At 37.3% G+C, this 25,048-nt stretch overlaps 4 protein-coding genes across 7 annotated transcripts; all 4 read left to right on the top strand.

Moving 5' to 3' along the window:
- The first annotated feature begins 826 nt into the window (after positions 1-826).
- Positions 827-4,768, top strand: LOC147864841 (uncharacterized). Of its 3 annotated transcripts, none has more exons than XM_087319012.1 (4): positions 827-2,200; positions 2,327-2,487; positions 3,009-3,232; positions 3,781-4,768. In XM_087319012.1, the coding sequence occupies exons 1-4, from the start codon at positions 919-921 to the stop codon at positions 4,490-4,492; spliced, it is 2,379 nt and encodes a 792-aa protein (XP_087175138.1). In that variant the 5' UTR covers positions 827-918; the 3' UTR covers positions 4,493-4,768. The 3 variants fall into 3 exon arrangements, with proteins under 3 accessions (XP_087175138.1, XP_087175137.1, XP_087175139.1); XM_087319011.1 differs by having other exon boundaries at positions 827-2,206; XM_087319013.1 differs by having other exon boundaries at positions 827-2,206; positions 3,776-3,892.
- A 1,787-nt stretch (positions 4,769-6,555) lies between these two features.
- On the top strand, positions 6,556-12,711 carry LOC147864840 (NAD(P)-binding Rossmann-fold superfamily protein). Of its 2 annotated transcripts, XM_087319009.1 has the most exons (14): positions 6,556-6,692; positions 8,071-8,142; positions 8,218-8,331; positions 8,401-8,529; positions 8,990-9,058; positions 9,232-9,387; positions 10,012-10,048; positions 10,186-10,268; positions 10,485-10,559; positions 10,973-11,047; positions 11,176-11,262; positions 11,424-11,545; positions 11,870-11,931; positions 12,231-12,711. In XM_087319009.1, the coding sequence occupies exons 1-14, from the start codon at positions 6,600-6,602 to the stop codon at positions 12,362-12,364; spliced, it is 1,308 nt and encodes a 435-aa protein (XP_087175135.1). In that variant the 5' UTR covers positions 6,556-6,599; the 3' UTR covers positions 12,365-12,711. The 2 variants fall into 2 exon arrangements, 1 of the variants encoding a protein (XP_087175135.1); XR_015529731.1 differs by lacking the exon at positions 12,231-12,711 and having other exon boundaries at positions 11,378-11,545; positions 11,870-11,905.
- Positions 12,712-13,839: 1,128 nt separating this feature from the next.
- LOC147864839 (NADH dehydrogenase [ubiquinone] 1 alpha subcomplex subunit 8-A-like) lies at positions 13,840-16,654 on the top strand. The gene is made up of 2 exons (XM_087319008.1): positions 13,840-14,079; positions 16,228-16,654. The coding sequence occupies exons 1-2, from the start codon at positions 13,889-13,891 to the stop codon at positions 16,361-16,363; spliced, it is 327 nt and encodes a 108-aa protein (XP_087175134.1). The 5' UTR covers positions 13,840-13,888; the 3' UTR covers positions 16,364-16,654.
- Positions 16,655-19,903: 3,249 nt separating this feature from the next.
- Positions 19,904-23,552, top strand: LOC147864838 (uncharacterized). Its single transcript, XM_087319007.1, has 2 exons — positions 19,904-20,033; positions 21,379-23,552. The coding sequence occupies exon 2, from the start codon at positions 21,381-21,383 to the stop codon at positions 23,382-23,384; it is 2,004 nt and encodes a 667-aa protein (XP_087175133.1). The 5' UTR covers positions 19,904-20,033; positions 21,379-21,380; the 3' UTR covers positions 23,385-23,552.
- Positions 23,553-25,048: the final 1,496 nt, after the last annotated feature.

Genomic DNA, 25,048 nt, shown 5'->3' with positions numbered 1-25,048 from the left:
GCGCTCGCACATGCACTACGTATTATAATTTCTTCACTCTGGGAGAGTGTAACCGAGGATCGATCGCCCAACATGTAATGAGAAAACTTTGAATTGGAGAGAGAGAGAGAGAGAGAGAGAGAGAGAGAGAGAGAGAGAGAGAGAGAGAGAGAGAGAGAGAGAGAGAGAGAGAGAGAGAGAGAGAGAGAGAGAGAGAGAGAGAGAGAGAGAGAGAGAGAGAGAGAGAGAGAGAGAGAGAGAGTGTGTGTGTGTGTGTTTGGGCACATGATTTGGTCACCATGGATTACCTCTTTTGGATTGCCTCCAAAAGAACCAATGGCAACAAGAAAAGGAGTTATGACTCATGAGAGAGAGAGAGAGAGAGAGAGAGAGAGAGAGAGAGAGAGAGTTTAGCTTAAAAAGATGGCAACTTGCATCTCCATCCTCTTCTTTACATCTTCTTCTTTAAATTCTCATATATAATCTCATTTTATTTTATTTTGACCATTTTTTGATGCAGCCATGCTTGTTCCATTACTCTTTGCTGGATATGCTACTTCCCCTGTTTTGGGTCCTTCACAAATCTAGAAAGAAAGAAAGAAAGAAAGAAAGAAAGAAAGAAAGAAAGAAACAGAACATCATTGTATTGTGCTCACTGGATGATCACAAACTTCTTCCCTTTCTTCTGATATATTCGTCTAGTTCAGAATCTCAAGTAAATCGGCTCATTTTATTGGGTTAAATCATTTCCAAACCTTCACAAGTTTCTTTTAAATTCCAGAAGCAAGATGGTACTATAAGTAGCATGCATCACCACGACTATTGGCAATTGTAGTGTATATATTGTACACACACATATGGATATTCATATGAAATACATGATTTTTACTGTGATTATGCTGGATTATTGAGAGACAGACAGAAGGAGTAGGAGAGGTAATGGGTTGTACCACATCTTTGCCTTCTTCTTCTTCATCAGTGACCACCTCAGAGGCTGATGTGGTTAGGAAGTGCAAACATCACACATCATTGATACACAATGCCATGAAACATAGACGGAAATTCTCGACCTCTCAGAGCTCGTATCTTCGATGCCTTAAGAATATAGGCATGTCCCTCGAGGAATTCTCGGAGCGAGTAACAACAATCGATGCCCATCATTCTTCACCTAAGTCTTATAGTAACAATGGTTGTATTTCAGACTCGGCTCGGACAAATTTTCCATGTCCAACATTTCAATACTCTCCTCCAACTACCCACCCCACAGAACATGAAAATCCGAGGGAATATGATTCAGATGAGCGGATTACTAGTGAATTTGTCACGGTAAACCAGTCAGTGTCGGTTCCAGGGAGCTCCAGCCCCCCGGAGTTTTCCACTCCCTTCTCGATGCATTATGGTGGAGGCTCTACAATGGACATCTTTGGTACTCCTATGTCTAATAGCTTCCATGATGCATTGTCTCTTGATAAAGAGGAGAATTCTTCTCCAAATTTTTATTCTCCTTTACAAGATGGTTTAGAGCCATATGGCTCTGCGGACTCTTCATGGTTGTCGCTCGATATCTTCACTCCTTCACATGTTCCCTATCATATGAGGGAGAAGGAGCGAACGATGAAGTGGGTTGTCGGAATGGTACAAGAAAGGAAAATGTATGCTAAGAACTATGAAGATGAAGTTGGAATGGATGATTGTTCAGAAGAAGAAGAAGAAGAATTCATGGAAATACAAAGGTACAATGATGATGATGATGATGATGAAGGGATGCCTGAATTAGAAGAGATCGAAGACATGGAAGATATGGAACCACACTATGTTGTTGAAGAGGAGATATGTCGGAAAACGAATGTGGAGATTGAAGAAGTAAAGAGATTACACGATCAAATGCAAGATGAATCAAAGAACGACACATTACAAGGACTTGATGAAAAGAATAGAATAGTGGCAATGGTATCAAAGGAAGACACTGTAGAATCAAATGATGGACATGGGTTTGAAAAGAATCGAATTGGAATGACTAATAAAGCTGTGATTCCAGCGATGGAAGAAGCTGCCATGGATGAAGAGAAATATGCATTTGCTCCTTTGAGTCCATCACAAAAGAGATTGAATAATGAAATGGTAAGGTTCATCCATGAGCAATTTGAAAGAGCATACAAGAGTGGAGAGTGTGTTTCAGGAGTTTTGATACCTAAGGTCTTCTATTATCAGCATCAAATGGGTACAAGTAATCTCTTTCTCTTTGTGTGTATATATATCATCATTAGTATGTTGAATGGTCATTGTTTTAAACACAATCTGATCAATGACATAAAATTCAATCCTAACTAGTTATCGGCGCCTCCAGGCTCGTCCCTGGCTTCTGATGTGATCGCGTCGGCACATCATTCTCAGACAGCATATGAAGAAGATGATAAGACATTGCCCGAATGTGACACTGCTGGGAATCATATCAAAACATTACAAAAGTTGTATGCTTGGGAAAGAAAACTCTATGATGAAGTGAAGGTAATCTGTCCTGTGTATTCCCCATCCACAATTGAATGTGAGGCATGAACATTCATCCATTAAAAGGCTATGGTTACATACATAGACATGAAAAATGTTGTTACATATGTTAGCCTCATGTCAATGTACAATAGAAACCAAGTGACATGGCCTATGTACAATAGATGAAGTGAAGGTAATCTGTCCTGTGTATTCCCCATCCACAATTGAATGTGAGGCATGAACATTCATCCATTAAAAGGCTATGGTTACATACATAGACATGAAAAATGTTGTTACATATGTTAGCCTCATGTCAATGTACAATAGAAACCAAGTGACATGGCCTCCACTCTGGGTTCCTTGGTTCATTTGTCCATTGATTTGTTATTTTTATGTGATCACCCACCCGATATATGTATGTATCTTCTCATTGAGTTTTTTTAGAATGGAAAACCGGTTCATTCGTGATTAGAACTCTTTTTTGTAATATTGGCATCGATTGGGATGTTTTGAAGATTTTAAAAAATCTTGGTTTACAGGAAGGTGAACTTATTAGGACGATGTTTGATCACACATGTAGGCTCTTACATGACCTCACAGCAAAGGATGCCAATTGCGTGGTGCTCGATAGAATCAAGGTTACCCTTAAAGAATTAGATGCACAATTGTTGGTGGCTCTTATGGCAATGCAAGCAACTTCAAAGAAAATCGAGGATCTCACAAATGAAGAATTATACCCACAATTATGTCGATTGTTGGAAGGGTGAGCTTCTTTAGATTCCCCTTATGTATATATATGTGTGTGTGTGTGTGTGTCTATATATATCATTTTTATTGCTTTTATGTGCTTTATATATATCCTCTATGCATTGTTCTTCATTCATTAACAAGTTTCCTTATCCTATGTGGGTCTCACATTTCCGACATTGCATAGGGCATGTTGTGCATCGCATCCCACTCTTACACTTGAGGGCTTTGCTATATGAACACCCTCTATGTCATGCATATTTAGAGCCTAGTTAAATCTCTATAAAATTTCCATAAAATGAGCTTGGCATTTTTCTTATTCAATACGTGAATTTTGCTCACATATATCACCTTTTTATTTGTGTAAAAGGGAATTCGAAAGGAATGTTGTCTTTTGTATTCATATGATCGAGTTGACATATTTCATTGTGAACCTCTCAAGCATTCCATGCCTCCTTTGTTCACCAAAGCTAAGCTAGCCATTTATAATGAGGATGCTTGTGATGCATATGCATATTGCGACTACGTTTTGTGTTTGTCTAATTTTGGTTGACTTTAGTACAGGTTAGTGGATATGTGGAAGATAATGTCAGAATGCCACCAAGCTCAAGAGGAAACCACATTAGAGATTGATGACGCTTTTGAGGTTAGTATAGAGGAGCCAAGTAAAGCACAAAAAGATGCTACATTGAAGCTCGAATTCGAGCTTTTGGAATGGAATGACCACCTAAACAATTGGCTTCAATACCATAAAAAGTACATAAGTGATCTATACACATGGTCACAAATGCATTGTCAAGTAAATGATGAAAATAAAGATGGAGTAAAAAAAGGAAAAGAAGATATGTGTGATTGGAGTAGGGCGCATGTCTTTTGGTTACTTAAAGAATGGAGAGAGTCTCTTTTGAGCCTAGACCCCTACCACAAGGAATCCATGGACAATATCAATAGGTTTGCTAGTGACGTTCATTTACTATATAAGATTCAATCTCGTGACTTAAAATTGAAAAGACGGGAAGAAAAACATGCTAAGAAGTTGAATCATAAGCACACATTCTCATTCAGAAAATTGGATATAAGTAGTGTTAGTAGTAGTAATGGTAGTAGTAGATGGTGGGAGGAAAGGAGTGGTATAATAGGAGACCATAAAATTAGTACTCTCGAGGTTCTTAAACAACATCTTCCAAAGATCTTCAAGTCCATGGCTTCATTTGCTGAGGTTTCTTGGAGAGCATATGAAAAGATACAACAACAAGCCCAAGCACAATGTGTCTAATAAGTAGTGGAATAGTTTGATCCATTTGTGCAAGATGCATAAGTATATGTGTGTATAAATCCTATCATTTGACACTACCATTTTTCAACCCTTGGGTGGTAGAACATGAATATGTAAAGAATTGATTTTTTCAAAGCAACATGATGGAATTAGTTGGCTCAAAAATCAAACCAACAATCTTGAGGTCATAATGCAAAGCTAGTGCTTTATTGATGTATTCAAACTATAAGGATTTTAATAAGGCAAATCTTGTGACTCTATAACCATAAAATTTCAAAGGATATCCAATGTCTCTTGTTTGATGAATAAGATAATGTTGTCACATTTTTGTCTAGAATGTAATGCCTTGTTTGGTCATCAATTGTGATACATGCAAAATTAGATCTTGAGTGTAGGCTACAACCATCCTTGTGTCATGATATGTTGATTAACCATGCAAATGTACAATCCTTTGGCAATATACTGAATTTTCAAAATTGTGTGCAATTAATCAATTAAATCTATACGAAACTCATAAGAAGAATTATTCGAACGATTAATATCATATTTTGTAAGTTTACATTTCCAACAACTTCCTCACAAGTGGAATATAGATCATGTTGATGATGTAATGAAGGATGATCAATTGCCAATATTATTATTTTTACTCCAAAATTTGCATTGGGAAAACAATGTTTGTAATTTTATGCCTAAGCATTTTGGTCTTATGTCAAACCTAATGTAATTGCTACCTGAATTTTGCGGCACAATCTCATATCTAGGAGAAATAAATATGTATCACAAAAAATGTAATATATATCATTCTCATTGAAATCATGAGCTTTCATCAAGGTTTTCAAAGCATATAGACTTCATCAATGGTCAAATTTAACATTACCACAATCGAGCTAAGAACATGACACACATAATCTTTGGTTGTGTCAAGTACAACCATTTACTCACTAGCTATATCCTCAATATTTATTGGAAAATATGCTTTGAGCGTCCAAAGTCCTTTTCAAGTTTAACACAAATATAACCCTAACATACTTCTTTATCAATGTACCCAAATACTAGTTTTATCACATAAATTCTACTGCATGTGTCACTTATTAAACATTCCTTGATAGTCTTCCGCAACAATGAAATTGGATACTATGATTTTTAAGGAAATGCTTACCTTTGTGACATCTCATTTCCACTAGCTATTTCCTTAATCTCTATCTACTTATTGCATAATGATCATTTGCTTGGTCCATAGATATTCTAGAACCTTTATAATCATCTATCTCAAACGTTGCATGCAACTTCTAGTATATAGAATTCTCATTAAAGTCCGAGTGGTTCTTGAATTATTAGGATTCAAATCTTCGTTTTCAAAGACATTCCTCAACATCATACCTTTTTTATCCAACAAGACGACCATGCAAGCTTTTAGGTAAGGTTACATATTCTAACATTAACGATCAATTATTCGCACAATTCATAATATGTTAGGGACACCCTACATAACAATTGTTTCATTTGTTGAAGGTTTCCATCCCAATAGGTTCCACATATTACTATTGACAAATAACAAACCTTAGGATTGCTCAAATGAATGGGTTATCCATCAAGGAAAGAAGGTACCAATGCATCTCACATTGATATTATTAGAATAACAAACGATTTTAGCTTTTCACTGTCACGAAGGGTCATAATGACCCCGTATGGAAATTAAACTCGAACACATATTGTGTTCGTTACATAAACTTTGTCTAGCAATATTTTTTTCATAAATCTCCCAACCTTTAAATAGCCACAAATAGTCAGAGAAGAAATGGAATTAAGTTGCCATGCTTACGAAAAAGTCATTCCCACCCAACACCTCTATGTAAAAATTGATTCTAATGGAAATGCAACTTAATACACTATGTAACCCACAAAGAGCACGCATAATGTTGGTTGGATTAACCAAGTCTCAAATGTAAATAGGGAACAAATAGAAAGGTCAAGAAGGAGGGGCATTTTGGGAAATAAAAAAACTCAGGTGTTTTCTCTAATAATAATATGTGTGTTTTTAACGCAAATAAAGCTGACTTCTGTTGTGTGCTCTGTTTTGCTGCTGCTGCTGCTGGAGTAAGTAATTATGGAGAAGGAAGTGGAAGCGCTCCTCTCCACATTAGATCTTCTCCGCCATTCTCTCTCGCACGATCCTTCCCATCATTCGCATCTCTCACAGGTAGTATGTTGTCTCCTTATATAAGAAAAAAGCCCAAGAAAAACAGAAACGAAATGCAAAACACTCTGGGAATTCCATGAATTTCTCATGTATCTGAGATTTCTATATAAAATGATCGATCTGTGCATTATATACATATTGCATGATCTGGAGATCTTAGCCTTAATGAGGAAAAAGAAAACCAAAAATATGAAAAGTTTAAATCTTCATGGTCCATACCATAGAATTATGCACGATTCCACTGAATAAAAGCAGTATACTCAAAATAAGAAATTTCTGAAACAAGGTAAAGTGATTTGAGTCTCGCACTTTGTATAGCATAACTCATTGGAATGATATCCCCCATTCTTAATAATCTTACAAGAATGGAGTATGTCATGGTGCTTTATTATCATCCTTTCAATATTATAGGAAAGACCTGGAAAGTTTTGACATTTGTAGATATTTAGAAATATGGATGATGTACTAATGGCTAGACGATGTGACTAAGGCTATGTAGAGAAATCAAGAATGGTGCAAAATGTTTGATCAACAGTTGTTGATTGATTGGTAAGGTTGTGGGGCTAAGAGAAGGTGATGTCTTCAACTCCTACATTTTGTATGGTCATTGAGGAAATTGGTGGGATTTGATCAAGTGTATGGATTAGTAAAAAAAAGGCTTACCACTATGATATGGTCACCAGAAAAAATCAATCCCATATGAAATAAATGTCGAAAATAGTTATGATTTCCTAGAGCTTTCCATGTGACTCAAGCCCAAAGGCTATTACTATTACCCTAATTTGATTATATAGGCTGTCCTTTTAAGATTTTGGGGTAATAAGAAACACATGTATCACCAACTTGATGCACAAAAAATTCAGTGAAAAACTAAAATTTCCATTGAGAGCTACCAAATTTGGGCAAAATCAACATGCACGTGACATTTAAACATGCTTTTGTGTGTATAATGTACCAAAATTAGCTTCATATAACTTATTTTCTAGTTTACATTTGCATGTTTCTACCCCTAGTTTTAAATGTGATACATGGTCGCAAGGACACATGCTATTTATGTAAGGTATGCTGCCGCAGTAATATTCTTTTCTTTTGCTCTTTCGTTCTACAATATTTTTGAAACAAGGCCTTTCATTATAAATGGAACTAGATGGATTATTTCACATTATTAAAGTGCGAAATTTGAGGAAATTAAGACTCCTTAGAACTATGCTATTAAAATTTGGCTTTGCTTATTCTAATATGATGGAGCTACCATTCTCTAGTTGATAAAACAAGTTGATCGATTTACACAATTTCAATGTTAATTTGTAGATAAAATTACATCCACAAAATTGAATGATAATTTGGTGTAATCTTACTTAGATGCATTTGTTTACAGCTGCAATATCATGCAGACAGGATTCTTTCTATTTCAAAATCCCTCCCACAACAAAGACGAGAGAAAATCAAGGTTGCGTTCTTTCTTTGAAATCACGTAAGTGTTTATCTGGTTAAATAACAAGAATATTGTTTGTTATCCCTTCAGGAGATGAGCTCTGAGGTGGTTGATAGTAATCCTTACAGTAGACTGATGGCTCTTAAGCGTATGGGTATAGTGGATAACTATGAACAGATTCGGAGCTTCTCTGTTGCTATTGTGGTAAGAGATATAAATGAACTGTTTTACACTTGATCCAAACCCTCACATTTATTGTGGTTTTGACTTAAGGGCATTGGTGGAGTAGGGAGCGTGGCTGCAGAAATGCTCACTAGATGTGGGATTGGTCGTTTGCTGCTTTATGACTATGACACTGTTGAATTAGCAAACATGAATAGGCTGTTTTTCCGCCCTGAACAGGTAGCACATTCATTCGTGTTTGTAAGTTGGTCATAATATGTGTCTAAACAAAAACAAGAGTTAATTGGGTAGCTTTCATATTGTATTAGAAATAATAGCTTTGGATGCATGTCATGTCGAATGGTTAATACACATATAATGCATCGCTATCCTAGAGAACTATTCATTTGATTATCCTACCTGTGCTTGGCACATGCGTATGAATTCTCCTCAATTCTGAAATCTTCAATAGCTGGTTTCAAATGCTCATCCATTATGGGGTCTGAATCCTAAAGTTATCATGGGGAACCAGAAGGAATCCATGCCCATACATATGGGTTAACTTGAAGACCCTCTCTACTTCTTACTTCCATATTGTGAATGCATCCAAATGACAGAAATTTGTCTTGTTCTAGTTGTTGAAATCTTTTCCTCTCTGTTTATTATAAACCCACCTTAACGATGTAACACAACATTGCAGGCTGGTATGACCAAGACAGATGCAGCTGTGCAAACTTTAGCTGACATAAATCCAGATGTGATTCTTGAGGTAGTCCACTGATGGTTTTCCAAGAGAAGGAAGAAATTGTAAAATGAGCTGTGAAATATGTGACATTGTTTAAATTGAATAATGTCTTTTTATGTTTTGAATAATAGTTGCTATATGGATGCTTATCATTTAGTCTATGAAGATTTCAAGAAACATATGTTTCATGAAAACAGAGTTACACAAGCAATATTACAACAATGGATGGCTTCAAAAATTTTATGAAGAGCTTGACATGTCAAGTCATGAGTAATACACAAGGTCAGGCAACAGGGGTGGACCTTGTTCTAAGTTGTGTTGACAACTATGAAGCTCGCATGGTTGTGAATCAGGTACACTGTCACATCTCAGCAGTATAACATGGTATCTCTTGCTTCTGCCGCATATAATCGAAAATGGGAAATCTCCACATTTGGTTGTTCTGGTTTTATGGACTGTAGAAGCCATAAATATTGTGTAAATGAGAGTTTTGTCATTAGATCATTTAATAGATTTTAGCTATATGCTGCTTACTATTTGGTTGATCAACTTGAACAGTATTGGAAAACATATAATTAAGCATATATAAGATCAGATATACTTACCTGAATGCTGCCCAAAGGTAGCATACTATCCTCTCCATAGCTATGAAACAAATAGACATCTTAAGATAATATTTGCAAGCTAATAATTGGATACATTGATTGGCACCAAGGCACAGTTTGTTATGTTACGTTTTATAAATGAAAGATTATAGAAAGAATAACATAATTTAATCCTGTTCTGGTCTTCTAGTTCTAAGCATTCATGATAACACATATATCTCTTCTATGTTGCATCAACCTTGCCTTGTGCTTGAAACCATCAGTTTATAAAATCAGCTTTACTGTACCATTTCTGTGGCTTCTATTAAAAAATGTAGACTTACAGCAAATGTCTTTTCATTATCGTTGACTTTTTATTTTTAATTTATGCAGGCATGCAATGAACTTGGACAGACATGGATGGAGTCAGGTATGATAAAGTCTTGTGCTATGTGCGTCAAGTGGACGCATGATTCAACAAAAAACCCTCTGATAAATTTGTTTCTCTTGAAACATTGAAAGAATTTTTAAAAATAAAATCTGAATATTGTTCTTTGTAAATTCCAGGAGTTTCAGAAGATGCTGTCTCAGGGCACATACAGCTACTTATTCCAGGGGAGACTGCATGTTTTGCTTGTGCTCCGCCATTGGTATATATCATTATGACTCTCTTTATAGTTTGTTCTGTCCAAAACTGGGTGTCTCTTGTGATGTATGGCTTTGATTTATGTCTATTTATGACTATGTCTAGAATATGAAAAACTCATAATTCATGACTGCTACGGTTTAAACTCATGTGTTACAATTTATGCACATTCATTTTTATTTTGGATGGTTGTTCACTGGTTGCACAATCCATATGGCAGATTGTGGCATCTGGAATTGACGAGCGAACTCTGAAACGGGAGGGTGTTTGTGCTGCATCACTTCCCACAACAATGGTAACTTAATGCCAAATCTTAATGATTTAGCTGTGAATAACTGTAATAAAGAATTTAAAAATAATATGATTTGTTGTAGCTTTTTGTAGAATAATTGTTAATGAACCGTTTGGTCTTGAAGGATTTGAATGTGTACTAATTATATCCATAAAAATGCATGTTTGAGTTTTTGACCTGTTAGTGCTTGAATATTGTGGGTCAATGTTTCGGATGGATTTATCACATCTAGGGTTCAAGCTGTGTGTGAAAATCATTAGATAAAGGACCCAACTTCTAAATTAAATTTTAAATGTTCAGGTCTTGTCCTGAACATGGAATCTACTATCTATTTATACATTTGAGTTATTTCTTTTTCTTGAAAATAGTGTTGGTGTACTGCTATGGTTAGAAAATCTTTTTTGGTGTGTATGCAGGGGATTGTTGCTGGGCTTCTAGTGCAGAATACTCTGAAATACTTATTGAAATTTGGTCATGTCTCCAAGTATTTGGTAATTTTCATCTTTTAAGCTGCGTGGTTTCTAGAACATAAACTTTTACGGCTCCTGAATAGCTCCATTCATCGCCTATCTCGTGTTTTCCTTTGAGCTTTGTGGCTGATAAGAGTTCAACTCTACAGGGCTATGGTGCGCTGAAGGATTATTTCCCTACTATGGAAATGCGTCCAAATCCTCAGTGTTCTAATCGAGCTTGCCTAGATCGTCAGGTAAAATCAGAATGACCATTATGATCAATTTTCTAGAATTGCGTTGAAGCCAATTTTTTGAGAGAAGGTTGTTGCCTTGCATCAGCCAGCTAAAAACAATTTTAATAAATGTCAGAATAATGTATACATGTTATATATATCTGATCCACCAAAGATGACAGAGGGAATACAATGAAAACAAACCTGCAAGAGATGCAGCTTTAGCTGCAGCTGAGGCTGCAAGAGCAGAAACAGAAGCATCGTCTATCGTCCCAATACATTCTGAGAATGTATGGAATATAAGGTAAGCAAATTCCTAGTTTTTTGACAACCTAAATAAAGAAATATTTTTTCCGGGTTGCTCAGGCAAAAGGCCAAAATACCCGACTTTTTTTATGTCACCCGTATGTTTTCAAAATTTACCCATCTGTAGTAAGTTTTATACCACAGTGGTATTCTGGTAACTTTTAGAAACTTAGTGTATTTTAGTGTTCTATGATGTAAACTACATTATGTGATCATTTTGATATCATAGATTTGAGATTATCATGTACATGTTTTTTATAAGATGTAAACTACATCATGGTATCATTTTGATGTACTAATGTGGCTAGATCTAATATTATAGTGTGGTTGAAGATGACGATGAGATTCTTGTGTCTGATGCGACTTCAAAAATCCACCAACCAGGTATGCATATGGATGTATGTGTGCATGAGCACAAATGTAGATTTAACAAGTGAATAAGAAAAGTATGCATATGTTTATGTCCCAAGCAATAATATAGTTCCTATTAGGTACAATCAATTTAATCGTCGGTCTTTTTCGTATTCACATGTAGTTTTTTTCTCTGTTCCGTGGAGACTATGTGCACACAAATCATTAATATAGTTCCTATGGGATGTAAACATATTATTGGTTGCTCAGTATTTAATAGTTTATAGAGCACTTTTATTGGAACATTATTTCAAGAAACTCTTGTTCTGCAGAGGGCTTACCTGAGGGATTGGTATGGGAATTGCCAAATGCTGACAACTCGGTGCCAAACGAGGATCAAGTAATTACTGAAAATGGAGACTTGGATGATTTGCAGAGGCAATTGGAGGCCTTAAATGCTATTTAAATTCTGAATGAAAAAGGAATTTTCCTCGGATTGTGTGATTGTAAGAGAGATCTTTTGAGTAAGAAATGTTACGCAAATGAAAACTAAATGCTATTGAGACACAGCTTCCATTCACTGGTTTGAAGGTGACCAGTGCCAGAAGTATAGTCATATGCTTGAAGTAGTTAGGTTCTTGTCATGAAACTATAAACTATTTTTTATTATTTGATATGAGAAGCTTAGGACAAACTTGAAGGCAAGGCAGAACCTTGTCTTCATATGCATATGCTGTGCAGGTCCATATATTAAATACGATTATCCTTAATATCAACAGCTGTGGAATAAACACGACATTCAAACATCGAGAAGCTCCCTTAAACCATGACTTTATACTTTAATCTTTTAATGAGATAAGCTTTGAATCTGTAAGCTATCATTTGTCGGTACATTATAAGTCCCGTCTGTGATTTTAAAGGCAATGCTTGCACGACAAGAATTAGCAGGTTATGTCTTGTTGTGTCTTCTGTTTTTTCATAGTCTCTACCACTTAGTGGACTTCAGAGTCAAATGCTATACCTGTACGCAAATTTTAATATTATGATTGGATGAATAATCAAAGTAGAAGGATTGCCTAATAATGTGCATGGTGAAATACCACATATGCACATGATCCAAAGCTCATTTGATGTTTTGATTAATGTATGATTCACTCTTTTCAACCACTTTCTCGACGACGACTCACTCTGTCCTATCCAGTTTCAACTTCCAACCATCCATGTAATGCACATACACTTTTTAAGTACATCTTTGGCACTACCTTGCATGAGAACGGATTGAATCGAATTGCAGGTCTATTTTTTGTGGATAACTTGTTTTTAAGCGACACCCTTTAATCTGGTTGAGAATTGATGTCGGTATATTTATTCCCAGAGAGGATCGGACTTCACGATTTTGTTAAGTGATCAAATCGCTGGGATGGGTGCCCCATCTTTGATTGAATGTGGTTATTGTTAAGATCGAGCAAAAGGTGTAGTAGCAAAAGGTCGGAATAATGATGTATGTGACTCAGTAAGGTAGAGAGAGAGAGAGAGAGAGACAAAGGTGCTTATGGACGAAGTATGCAATGGATTGATGGGGGTATATTTGAATAGCACTTAAGATGACAGACCAAAATGGGATATGGGTGGGCGATTGAAAGGTAAGCATACATATACATGCTTACTTACATATAGATGCTCGGAAAGGCGGGTCGGTGGGTGGGTGTGTGATAGGAAGCCGAGGCTATAATGGTGGGGCCAAATACATGGTGAGAAATGGAAGGGCAGGCAGAGGCAGGGGACAGAGCTTTTCCTGAAGAGAGCTCTCTGTCTGTCTGTCTGTCTGGGCAAATAAAACAGAAAAGGCTTTTAAAAGAGTGTGTGTGGGGTTGTTTGTGTTGCAGCCTGCAGGGGAGATATACATATTGCAGAAGGAAACAACAGTAAAAGAAATTTTTCTTCTTCTCTCGTTATAACGACAGTTGTGATCTGAGACGGAGAAGGAGCTATGGCTAACAAGGACCCTCAGCCTGCTTATGTCCCCATCACCACTTCCTCTGTCCTCATCACTGCCTCCAAGCACCTCTCTGAAAGCTGCCGCGCAGAGAACAAGGCTTTCTTTGACTGCAAACGTTCTGATCCCAACCCTGAGAAGTGCCTCCACAGAGGTCTCGATGTTACTCGCTGCACTCTATCCATGTAAGCTACCCTCCTCCTTTCTCTTGCTAAGGATTCTTCCTTCTTCCCGCTCAGTTTGTTCCTCCGTCTCCTTCTCCTTCTCCGCTCTGCTTGATGCGTCATAAAAAGAAACCCTGATATTGCTGTTTCGACCCCTCAGAGCAGGATAAGCTCTAGAATTTTCTTGGATATCTGTGGCTTCCATGACCCATGGAAATCCTACTGCTGGTTCTCATCCTTAAGAGGAGGATAGGTTCCTTTCTTGAATGCCTTTTGCTTTCATGCACTCATTTTCCATTTTTATGGAGATTTTTAGGTTCTGATGGTTTATTTTTGCCATAATTTACGATATGGTAATCCTAAAATAGGACGGTGTACTCCTGAGTATCAATCATATAGTCAAGATGAAGGGACATACAATGTGGTTTTCCAAGGTCAAAGATAAGGATGGATTTTGAGTGACAGTAAGAAAACATGGAAACTTAACGCTGTATTTGAATTTGAGAGAGAACATTCAAGTGAAATTCCCGGAATGGATTTGAGAGAAGATGAGACGTTTCCATTTTTCATTTTTATGGAGATTTTTAGGTTCTGACTGGTTTATTTTTGCCATAACTTAAGATATGGAACTCCTAAAATAGGATTATGTACTTCTGAATATCAATCATATAGTCGAGATGAAGGGACACTCAATGTGTTTTTTCAAAGTCAAAGATTAAGGATGATTTTTTAGTGACAGTAAGAAAACATTTGAACTTAACGTTGAATTTGAGTTCGAGAGAGAAAATTCATGTGAAATTCGTGGAATGGATTTTGAGAGAAGATGAAAATCATATGAATGGATTTAATGGAGATTGAAATCACAGGGATGTATCTAGGTGAGTGTTTCTAGCCATCCATCAATACGCCACATTAGATGTTTCTTCAAGTGTGAGTTTTTGAATGTCAATTAGGCTCTTAAGTTTATACAAATCTGTTCTTCATAGGTATTGGATCTACATGTGAGAAATGGTCTCTCCATAGGATTTTTCTGTTTTATGTGCATGTTACCGCATGTGGAAGTGATGATTTGTACTTAGGGTTCAATGAATCGTTCTTATCAATAGTAAAAGGCAATGCCAAAATTATCGACAATCATCTTGTGTGGATTATTCATGGTCAATAGCTGTCATTATTTTCTCAAGATGAAGACTACTGACCATGAGCAATCCACAAAAAGGCACCATCCAAGTCACCATCATGTTCTCAAGGACAGCGTCAGGCCAGAATTCGCTGCAACCCTAGAGAATGAACCGATGTTTTATCAAGCCTCTTTTTCTATTATTAATTCAAATTTATGGACACTGTTGCGAAATTCCCTAATTTTCTCTCATCTGAGGAAGAGGGCAGTTATCTTGGTCAATGGTAGCATGCATCCACTTGTGTCCTCAGCGTTATGCATGTTTTCTACTTGGCGGGTTCCTCTTTCATTAAGTCTTAAATATGATACAGTGTGCCATGCACTAAATTTGTCAAGGAGAACACTATCTCCATCTCTGGAACAATCCCAAGTGTCCTCATCAAAGATGAAGACATGTTTCACATGTATCTGAACAAAACGGAACCACAAAACCATGGAAAATGTTTCTTGTGATACCTGCACATCCATGAAAAAGAAAGAGCCAAAATGCTGTTTCCTCAGTTTAGGAATAAGGAAATGTGCCATTATGGTTGGTGTCAAGGTCGACCGCAGGGGCTGCAACAGGCAAGGCTTGGTAGGAATCAAATAAGTGTTTAAGAAGCCTCTTATCTGCGACTTTTCTCTTTCTTAATGCCTTTGCTGCCATCTCTTTTTTCCTATGTAAGTTTCTTTCTTGATATTAGAACATCTGTGTTTGTATAAGAGAATCACATAGATTTCTATTATTGCTTTTCAGTTAAGATGAGATGCATAAAAACGAACACGAACTTCGGATAATATTGATTGATGGCTATGTATGCATTAACATTGGCAGTTGGAAGTCTTGAGATGTTCTTTAGTGGGAAATTTTCAGGCCTGTAAATTGTGGGAGTCATTTGTGTATCTTAGTTTGGTGTTCTTGGCATGTGATTGACTGTAGCTTAATGTTTTGAGTCTTGAATAGCATATGTAAATGAAAGGATATGATATGACATTTTCTTCATATGCAGACTTAAAGAACTTCATGATAAGTGCCCAAAGGAGATGGATGCTTTTGCAAAATGCATGGATTATTATGGCAACGAGTTCAAGCTGTGCAGGAAGCAACAACAGGAATTTGAGAGTGCATGCCCATTGAAGGTCTGACTGACCTCATTGGTACACTTTGAATTGCGCTAATAATCTCGGTGTTTAAAGTTAAAAGCATAATGCTGATTTACTCCATCAAAATTTGTTTCTCTCTACTTTGGGAACAAAGCTGGGCGAACAATTTTGTTTTACAGTTATGTGGTTAAGCCATGATTATTTTAATGTTGAATCTTTTACTAGTTGAGTATCATCTATTGACTTCAAGACTGTGTGCTCATGTCTACTCAACAGCTCTGGACACAAATAGGTGAATAAAGTTGGTTTTCCAAATAAAATATGTAATTTGATTATTAGTTTGCTTACCATTTTATCATTAGCTTTTCAGGCATTGGGAGTGTGTGAAAACTGTACTCTAACTGAACTGCATATAAATGCGAGTTGAATTAAACAAGATAAGATAGCAAATAGCCTGTTCTTTTACATGCATCTTTTGGCATGACTATAATGTTGTGGCATTGCTGTTAGGTAAATCTTTTTAATCGCAAACTTGGGATTGTCTTTGAAAATTTGTTCCCCTGTAACATTCATTTTCGTAATTATGCTGGTTGTGGGATTGACTTCCACATGCATCTTTTGACATGATTATAATTGTTGTGGCATTGCTGTTAGGTAAATATTTTTTTAATCTCAAACTTGGGATAGTCTCTGAACAATTGTTACCCTGTAACAGTCATTTATATAACTATCCTGGTTGTGGAAACATAAATGTTTGTTTTGGTTTAATAAATCTCAATTTGATGATACGAGATCTCCTTATTGATTTGAAAGGCTTCTTTACATGGAATAATTTGATTATACAAAACATTAATTGGACAGGGCCACACTAAAATTTATAGAAGATGAGAAATCAAATTTAGGGGAGACAAGGAATAAACTGGTTAATTGCACTTTTGTGAAGCTCGAAAAGGTATTTGTTTAGGCTCTTCAAGTCAATGAATATGCATTGGATGGATACGATTCAAAGCCACTTAAGCAAAATGAATATTACAATAATTGTTTTTGTTTGGATTAGCTTAAACTTGTTTTTCAACTACAGAATGGAAAACATCTTGGACTAAAACGTTTTTATAAAATATATAGCCTATCGTAGGAGCTTTCACCCATCAAGTGATGATCAAGAGTTTGAATCTCCCTCCCTACATGTATATGAGAGGTGTAAGTTAAGTTATATTACATGCTCGAGTCAATTAAGTTGTTACCACATTGGTGTAATTTGACATATTAATTCAATTTTCACTTCATTCTCTTTGGCATCTATTATGTATAATACCTCCCTCACTCCCCTAACCACTATCTCCACTTGAATGGAATTGATAAGGAAGAATTTCATGAGGTTATAAAGGACACGATCTAAAGAAAGAGGCAAGTGATGGATAATGCAGTTAAAATCTAGGAAGATGTGGATGAAGAAGATATCAATGGTTGGAGTAAGGGGTGCAAATAATGATTTCAATCAAGATGAAGATAAAAGGTACTACACTTGTGCTCATTGGGCTTGGGACATATTAGAGGCCTAATCAATATTGGGGAAGAGGTGGAATCATGTAGCACCCATGGTTCTGAAATTAATATCGTGTTGCTCGACTTCTACAATCGTGGGAAGTGGCCTATCAAGATAAACCATGGATGAACATTCGGGTGGCAACAAAAGCAACTAAAGGTCTATACAAAGCATGCCCCAACATTAAAGTAATTCTAGGGAATGTTTATATACATTGTAATTTCTTTGTATGAGAGAAACATTGATACCCAATCATTCTAGGTCAAGTTTCTTTTTTCTTTTGTAATATATCCTAGTGCCAAGCTCTTAGATTACCAACTTTAAGGCCTTGGGTTCAAGGCTTGGATTATCATGCCTCTTCTTTTTTCCTAGTTTTTCTAGGAGCCATTGTAGAATGTAAGGATTGAATGCAAGACATCTTGGTCTCCATTAGACAATGTAGTATGCACACAACTTTTTTTTGCTTGCATACTAGATTAAGTGCCAACAACTCTAAAACAAAGATTATGCTTGTGAAGAGCCAAAAAAAGATAAACCATGGATTATGTACAATGATGAGTCACTTGAATGCATGGAAAGCTTTAAATATCTTGGCATTGAAGTTTCTTCAAATCATAGATGGAATGAATGTAATTGGGTCCTCAAAAAATACCTTTTCGACAATTTGGTGACATCAGTGCTTCTCTATGAGTTGGAAGTATGGGGTGATAGCATCCCTAATTCTACTTGGAAAGAGTTTGAAAATGTTCAAAGCACTTTCTTACGAAGTTTTTACAAGTTAAGAAACAAAATCCATGCACCCTCCTACATGAGACAAGATTGCTTTCCATTGAGTTCAGAGTTCATGGGCATGAAAAGGGTTGTTGAATACATGCTTAAGGTTCAAAAAAGTCCTCCACGTTGATTTTAGAATCACAGGGGAACTAAGCAAAAAGATCCAAAAGATGCATAAAAGAAATTTTTTGTGTTTCGATTGAATGCAAGATATGGAAAAATGGTTTGGTAGATGGGACGCAACACAATTGCTTCACATCACTAGATACCTTTGTAAATGAGGCCTTTTTGCAATGCCAATGCATCATGACATGGGAAAAATGTGGAGGGATATATTACACATGTTGCACTTAACTACAATACCATATTATTCTCCGACCAAGAAAACCGTATACATCAATACATGTTAGAGCCCATCCTGTTGTCTACCATCCGAACCATTGCTTCCATGTGACTTAGCTCCATACACATTGTGATGTGAGACGGGGCATTGGGGCACAAGTGTGAGAGTGGTTGACTATGGACACTTAGGAAAACTGTATACATCAATACGTGTTAGAGCCCATCCTATTGTCTACCATTCGAACCATTGCTTCCATGTGACTTAGTTCCATACACATTACGATGTGAGCTAGGGCATTGGGGGGCACAAGTGATGAGATGTGGTCAACTATGTACACCTTGCCCGAAACAAGCTCAGGAGTTTGAGTATCACACTTTGATACAATGCGCTGCCTTTGATCATATACATCTGACTAGATGCGTTCCGCGCATCTTCGAACACCAAACCCAATCCTCGCACGAATTTCTCTCGCAATCACAATGTGACCTCTCGATCGCAAACATTTGTCGGTAAAGTTCTTGAACATCGAGACTCGCTATTCACTTTCACATGTATTACGTGAAGTGCAATATTTTTGGCCTCATAGGTACATATATCTATCTATCTGTCATTGGCATTAAAAAGATCTCTTTGTCTCTGTCTGTGTTATTGATAGTACACTTCTACTACTACTAGAAGTATACTATAATACTACTAAGGGTAGTGTTAAGCCAAGCCAAGCCAAGCCAAGCCAAACCAAGCCAAGCCCACACACACACACACACACACACACACACACACACACAGGCTGTAAGTGTGTGTGTTTTTAGCTGCTGGAAGAGAGAGAGAAGAGAGAGAGAGAGAAAAGAGAGAGAGAGAGAGAGAGAGAGAGACGGACGACGACGAAGAAGAAGAAGGAGAAGGAGAAGGAGAAGAAGAAGATCCCTTTGCCCTAATCCCCCCCCATCCGGTGCTTCTGCTTCTGCTTATCTCCATCGCCACCGTCTGCGCAGGACCTTTTTTTCTGTTCCTCTTCCTCCATCGCCTGCCGACCTGTGGAATCTCACCAGGTATCGATTCTCTCTCTCTCTCTCTCTCTCTCTCTCTCTCTCTCTTCTTCACTCCTTCCCCGTCTGTTTTGACTGTATACTTCTCGTTTTGGCGCTCTTCCTGTTTCTTCTTCTTCTTCTTCTTCTTCTTCTACGTTTTCTTTCTGGCATTCATGTACGATTTTCTTCGTTTACACCTTTCACCCGGATCTCTGATCCATATTTCAGAACCCTTCTCCTTACTTCGTTTTTTTGTTTTTACCTGGATCTATGATATGAACCTTCTTTTTATCAACCTTGTCCGAGTCTATCGATCTACTTCTTTCGTGCTACTGGTTCTGGCATACTCGAATAATTCCGCGGAAGGGTATTTTTGGGTCCCGTTGGAATTCAGATTCGGAATCATGCTGCATATTGTGTTCTTCTGAATATGTATATTGTTTAGTCGTAAAATTGTATTTTGGTAGGATCTGCAGCTGTATGCTTTATGTCAAGCATTCATGCTGATATGCATTTTTTCTGGAGAGTTATATTTTTAGTACGATCTGATGAGTTTGTTTATTTGTGGGACAGTTAGGTTTAGACTATACGTTTTAATTTTTGTATGATCTGCTTAGTATATCATTTTCGGGGTTTATGTTTCCTCTAAAGGATGTAATTTCGGTATATTCTGCTAATTTTATATGTATTGGGAACATTATGCTTGGTTGCAGGAGCATTATGTTTGGTATAGGTGTTTTAGAAATCGGTTTGGTTTGCAGATTACATGAGTTAACACGAGTTTATGCTTAGTCCAAATTCTTTATTTTTTGCTTGATTTGCTGATTATATCCGTTTGTGTAAACATTATGATAAGTATAAACTTATGTGTGTTTGAGGAAATCTTATGTTTACTGTTAGCATTTTATGTTGTGGTACGGATTGCCATCATTGTTTTGTGTTTGATAATGATTTATTGCCTTTCTTTGTTTGAGTATTTGATTTTTGTCTGCATATCATGAATAATTTCATGGTCTAATGATTATTTTGCAGGAGCATTTTGTTTACTCCTTATATTGTGTTATGGAACCATATTTGAGATGAATTTTGTTGCCTTTCTCTTCGACCGGTGCATTTGAATTCTGTTTTGTAGATGATGCAATATTGTATCATCGGGCTACTATACATTTGTTTACTGGTTTTATGCGTTTATGAGAAGGGCTTCGTACCTTTTCTTCTTATAGGTGTCTTTGATTTTTCTTTATTATTTCAAGAACAAATGCTTCTGGTGTGATACGTTTTTATCTATTTTGATATTTGTTTCAACTGTTTCTAGGACAAATCATTATTGTCCATTAAAATCTTAAACTTGAGGTTTGATCTGCAGCAATGTCTCCAGCAAAGCAAAAGTCAAAGGACAGGCAAGCTGCATGGGATCAGAAAGCTTCAGGTCGACAGACAACGAGTAGTAATGGCACTGGCGCAAGTGCTTATAATCCTTTGTCTGGAACATTTCATACTCTTGAGTCTGTCCCCACAGATGCTGGAGCTGGATATCTCAATGGAAGGTTCAAAACAATAGACGATGATGATAACACCAGCTCTAACGGTGGCACAACTGAGTTGGAATGCATGTCAAACAATGGTAGCTGTTCGGGAGAATCTGAAGATCTGAAGGAGAAGCATACAACAGGAAAATCAGGGAATCAAGGTGGAATGCCAGGTGATAAAGGAGAAAAGATACGGGGGAAGAATGAGCGCAAACATCAGCGACAAAAGGAGAAGAGAGCACAAGAGCTGAGAGATAAATGTACTGGTTATTTGATGTCTCGGAAACTTGAAGCTCTTTCACAACAGCTAGTGGCAATGGGATTTTCTCAAGAGCGTGCTACAATGGCCCTCATTTTTAATGATGGTCATGTTGAGCAGTCTGTAGCTTGGCTTTTAGAGGGAGGTGAAAACCAAGTGCAAGAAGACTGGAATGCAGGTAGCAATCCAAAGATAGATATATCCGAGGAACTTGGGCGTATCCTTGAAATAGAAAAGAAGTACAAATTACCGAGGGCTGACATTGAAAGGGTCATTGTTTCTTGTGAAGGGGATTTAGAAAAAGCATTGAAAAGTTTGCCGAGGCATAGTCGAAGTAGTTCTCCAACTTGCGATAAAGGAAACCCTCATAAAAGTAGTACAAAAGACTCACCTGTGATCATAAAACCACTGGAACAACATACACCAGCACCAGCTGCATTGCATGTACAAGGAGTGAATCAACCAAAAAACAATGTACTATTGCAGCCAACTTATCAAATCAGAAGGGATGAGAGGGTTTCCTCACAATCGACTAAAGGAACAGCACAACCTAATTCTGTAATCAGTTATACATTGCTGGAAGGATTGCCGAAAAAGTCTTCTCCGATGCAAAAACTCTCCAACCCCTTAATTGATTGTCAGGGTTCGTTACCTTTAGAAAGGAAGACATACGATCGCGATGGTGCAAGGTTTTCATCACTTCCTACAAAGGTTTCGCCACCATATGCATCCCATTTTCCACCTATTCCGAAAACAGATACTGGCCTTATATTTGGGGATCCAAAGCTGACTATTCTTCCTGATAGAGAGTCTGTCATGGGCACAGTAACAAAGGACTCAGTTCAAACTCGGCCGCATGTGCAGACAATGACATTGTCCTCGAATAATTATGATGCCACTTCTTCACCCCCGTTTTCTCCATCCACCTGGGCTCACAACTTGGCAGATGTGGGGTCGCCACCAAGTGTGCTTTACGTTAATGCTACTCATGGTGATGTAAGCTCACAGGCAATGACGAACATAGAGAAGAAGGCTACGGACAGTCTTGGGTCTGGAATGGCAGATACAAAAAGCCATTACAATTCAGTCAGATTAAGACAGCCAGATCCCTCAGCTTTTCAGTGGGGAAATTGGATTGGGAATGGTCCCTTAAATGAAAATGCTGCTAGACAATCATGGAGTTTATCAGCTACAACCTATGGACTCTTCACTGGTTGGGGTGCTCATTCTTCTGTTGATTGGAGTACTGGGCCAAAGCCTAATTTGGATTACAGAAGCATCGATTGGAGTATGAATGCATCATCCACCAGTCCTATCAGACATCTCTCAAGCTCAATGAATTTGTTTACATTACAGGAGAGAGAAGGTTATTTCTGGAACAATAGTGAAGAGAGAGGAATTCAGAGAGAGGGAAACTTCTGGTCAGAGTCATCTGATCGGACTGGTGTTCGGCAAGTAGGTCCAACTTCTTTGCAAGAAAATGCATCCAACAACTCAGGAAATACAGGTCATGAGTGGACATCACCATTTGCGGGTAAGGATCTGTTTAATCTCCCTCAGGCAATTCCATCACCATTGTTATGACAATGTGCTGTTTCGACCTATCTATCTACTTTTGCTGCCATGGTGGGATTAGTCTGCATTGTACACCTCCCATGCTTGCACATCTGATGGGCTATATAAAATAAACATTTTGCTTTATGAACTTGTCTCTTGTTCTAATAACATGTTTATAAAAGGGGTGTTCTCTTTGGCTTCTCCTTAAAATGTGTACTATCTTTAATATTTTAAGCTTGTGGTTCCGTGTGATGTTGTAATGTGAGCACAATGATCTGGGGAGTCGGGATCACCATGGATTGATGGTTTTAATTTGAATGAGTAGACTCAGTGCTTAGGACATTTAATCTAATAGCTGTTGGCAGGTTGTGATATTCTAGATACAATCGTAAATCTTTCTCTGGGTCCTTGATTTGCATTGTGTGCCTGTGTTTTGTATCATAGAGCACAACATCCTGGGATGGTTGTCACAACCAAGTTCATTCATAGAAAGGTGTTTTTACTACAATGTTTCATAGTAAGTCACGAGTTTATATTGAGTACAGAATGGAATGTAATTGTCATGCATGAAACTTGATGGTAATCAATACAGTTTTGTATACACCCCTATTATATTGTCTTCACCTCTGGATCAGAGCCAATGCTAATGATGACATGGAAAATTTAAAAGCTTTCATTCAACCATCTCAATATTCAACTTGAACTCTTAGGGACAATCACAAAAGCATTTGAGCGAAGAGGCTTAATGTCATAATATAAGGATCAGTAGAGCCTATGGTGTATTTCTACTTTTCGCAAGTTGGATCAAGAATCCTTCTAGAGAAATAACATAAGGTTGGGAACTTGGGAGTTGGCTATCTACCCTTTTCTCAAGGTACGTTCTCATGGTAGGTTCTCATGGTGGGTGCTACAAGATGTCCTCTGATGAAAGAATAAAACTTTTTTGCGAGGAGGTTCAATGTTAGAAATTATCGTCTCCATTTTCAAGAAAGGAATCAAGAATTCCCAACTTTTCAAGCATATTAACGTGGTGATATCAAATGAAAACACTCCAATAACAATTATTGCATGAGCTAGAAAAGTAGACTCGGGTACAAGATAAGAGCATGGGAAGACACTAGATATGCACACACGCTCAGATACATTATATACCTATTCATTACGCTTCTTCGCTTCACTCCTTGATTCCCATCACCATTTGTTGATTTGTCCCCTCCCACACTGAGTGGTTTTTATAGGCTACTCACCACCCTCATTAGGATGGTTGAGATGCTTTTAGGCTTCTCTAGAAGTTTCTAGTATCTTAATTATAATGGCCATGTTCAATTTTAGCCACTCATTCCCTCAAATTACATATATGGCTTATTATTATTAATTCGTAATTATAAGATGAACTTTCTTATATTTAGGCCTATCCTCCCTTGAATCTATAATGGCCCAAATATTGGAGGGGCCACGACTTAGTCTCTAAATGAAACCAAACCCCACAAGACGACGACGAAGAAGACCTAAATGAAACCCTAAAACGAAAATAGGGTGAAGAAGACCAAAGTGGAAACCCTAAGGTAAAAAAGAAGAATAAGAGAAAACTACCAAACCCTAAATCTAACGGTACACCCTCCTAACTCAAAATGGGCGACCCCTTTTAGTGTGAGCACCTCTCCCCTTTTATAGCCCAAGGGTAGAGGTTC

The sequence above is a fragment of the Azolla caroliniana genome, unplaced genomic scaffold (genome assembly GCF_043228905.1).
Source record: "Azolla caroliniana isolate FFs.n. ecotype wild unplaced genomic scaffold, voAzoCaro1.0.p SCAF_4, whole genome shotgun sequence".
Lineage (NCBI taxonomy): Eukaryota > Viridiplantae > Streptophyta > Polypodiopsida > Salviniales > Salviniaceae > Azolla > Azolla caroliniana.
This window is presented reverse-complemented; position numbering and strand designations above follow the sequence as displayed.

What these genes read in the sequence shown, in the direction of transcription:
- LOC147864838 (XM_087319007.1), top strand. Translation starts at nt 21,381, where the DNA reads ATGTCTCCAGCAAAGCAAAAGTCAAAGGACAGGCAAGCTGCATGGGAT.
- LOC147864839 (XM_087319008.1), top strand. Translation starts at nt 13,889, where the DNA reads ATGGCTAACAAGGACCCTCAGCCTGCTTATGTCCCCATCACCACTTCC. An exon ending in ACTCGCTGCACTCTATCCAT is followed by an intron (nt 14,080 to 16,227) that starts GTAAGCTACCCT and finishes CTTCATATGCAG; the next exon opens with ACTTAAAGAACTTCATGATA.
- LOC147864841 (XM_087319011.1), top strand. Translation starts at nt 919, where the DNA reads ATGGGTTGTACCACATCTTTGCCTTCTTCTTCTTCATCAGTGACCACC. An exon ending in TCAGCATCAAATGGGTACAA is followed by an intron (nt 2,207 to 2,326) that starts GTAATCTCTTTC and finishes CGGCGCCTCCAG; the next exon opens with GCTCGTCCCTGGCTTCTGAT. An exon ending in TTATGTCGATTGTTGGAAGG is followed by an intron (nt 3,233 to 3,780) that starts GTGAGCTTCTTT and finishes ACTTTAGTACAG; the next exon opens with GTTAGTGGATATGTGGAAGA.
- LOC147864840 (XM_087319009.1), top strand. Translation starts at nt 6,600, where the DNA reads ATGGAGAAGGAAGTGGAAGCGCTCCTCTCCACATTAGATCTTCTCCGC. An exon ending in CATCACTTCCCACAACAATG is followed by an intron (nt 10,560 to 10,972) that starts GTAACTTAATGC and finishes GTGTGTATGCAG; the next exon opens with GGGATTGTTGCTGGGCTTCT. An exon ending in GTCATGTCTCCAAGTATTTG is followed by an intron (nt 11,048 to 11,175) that starts GTAATTTTCATC and finishes TCAACTCTACAG; the next exon opens with GGCTATGGTGCGCTGAAGGA.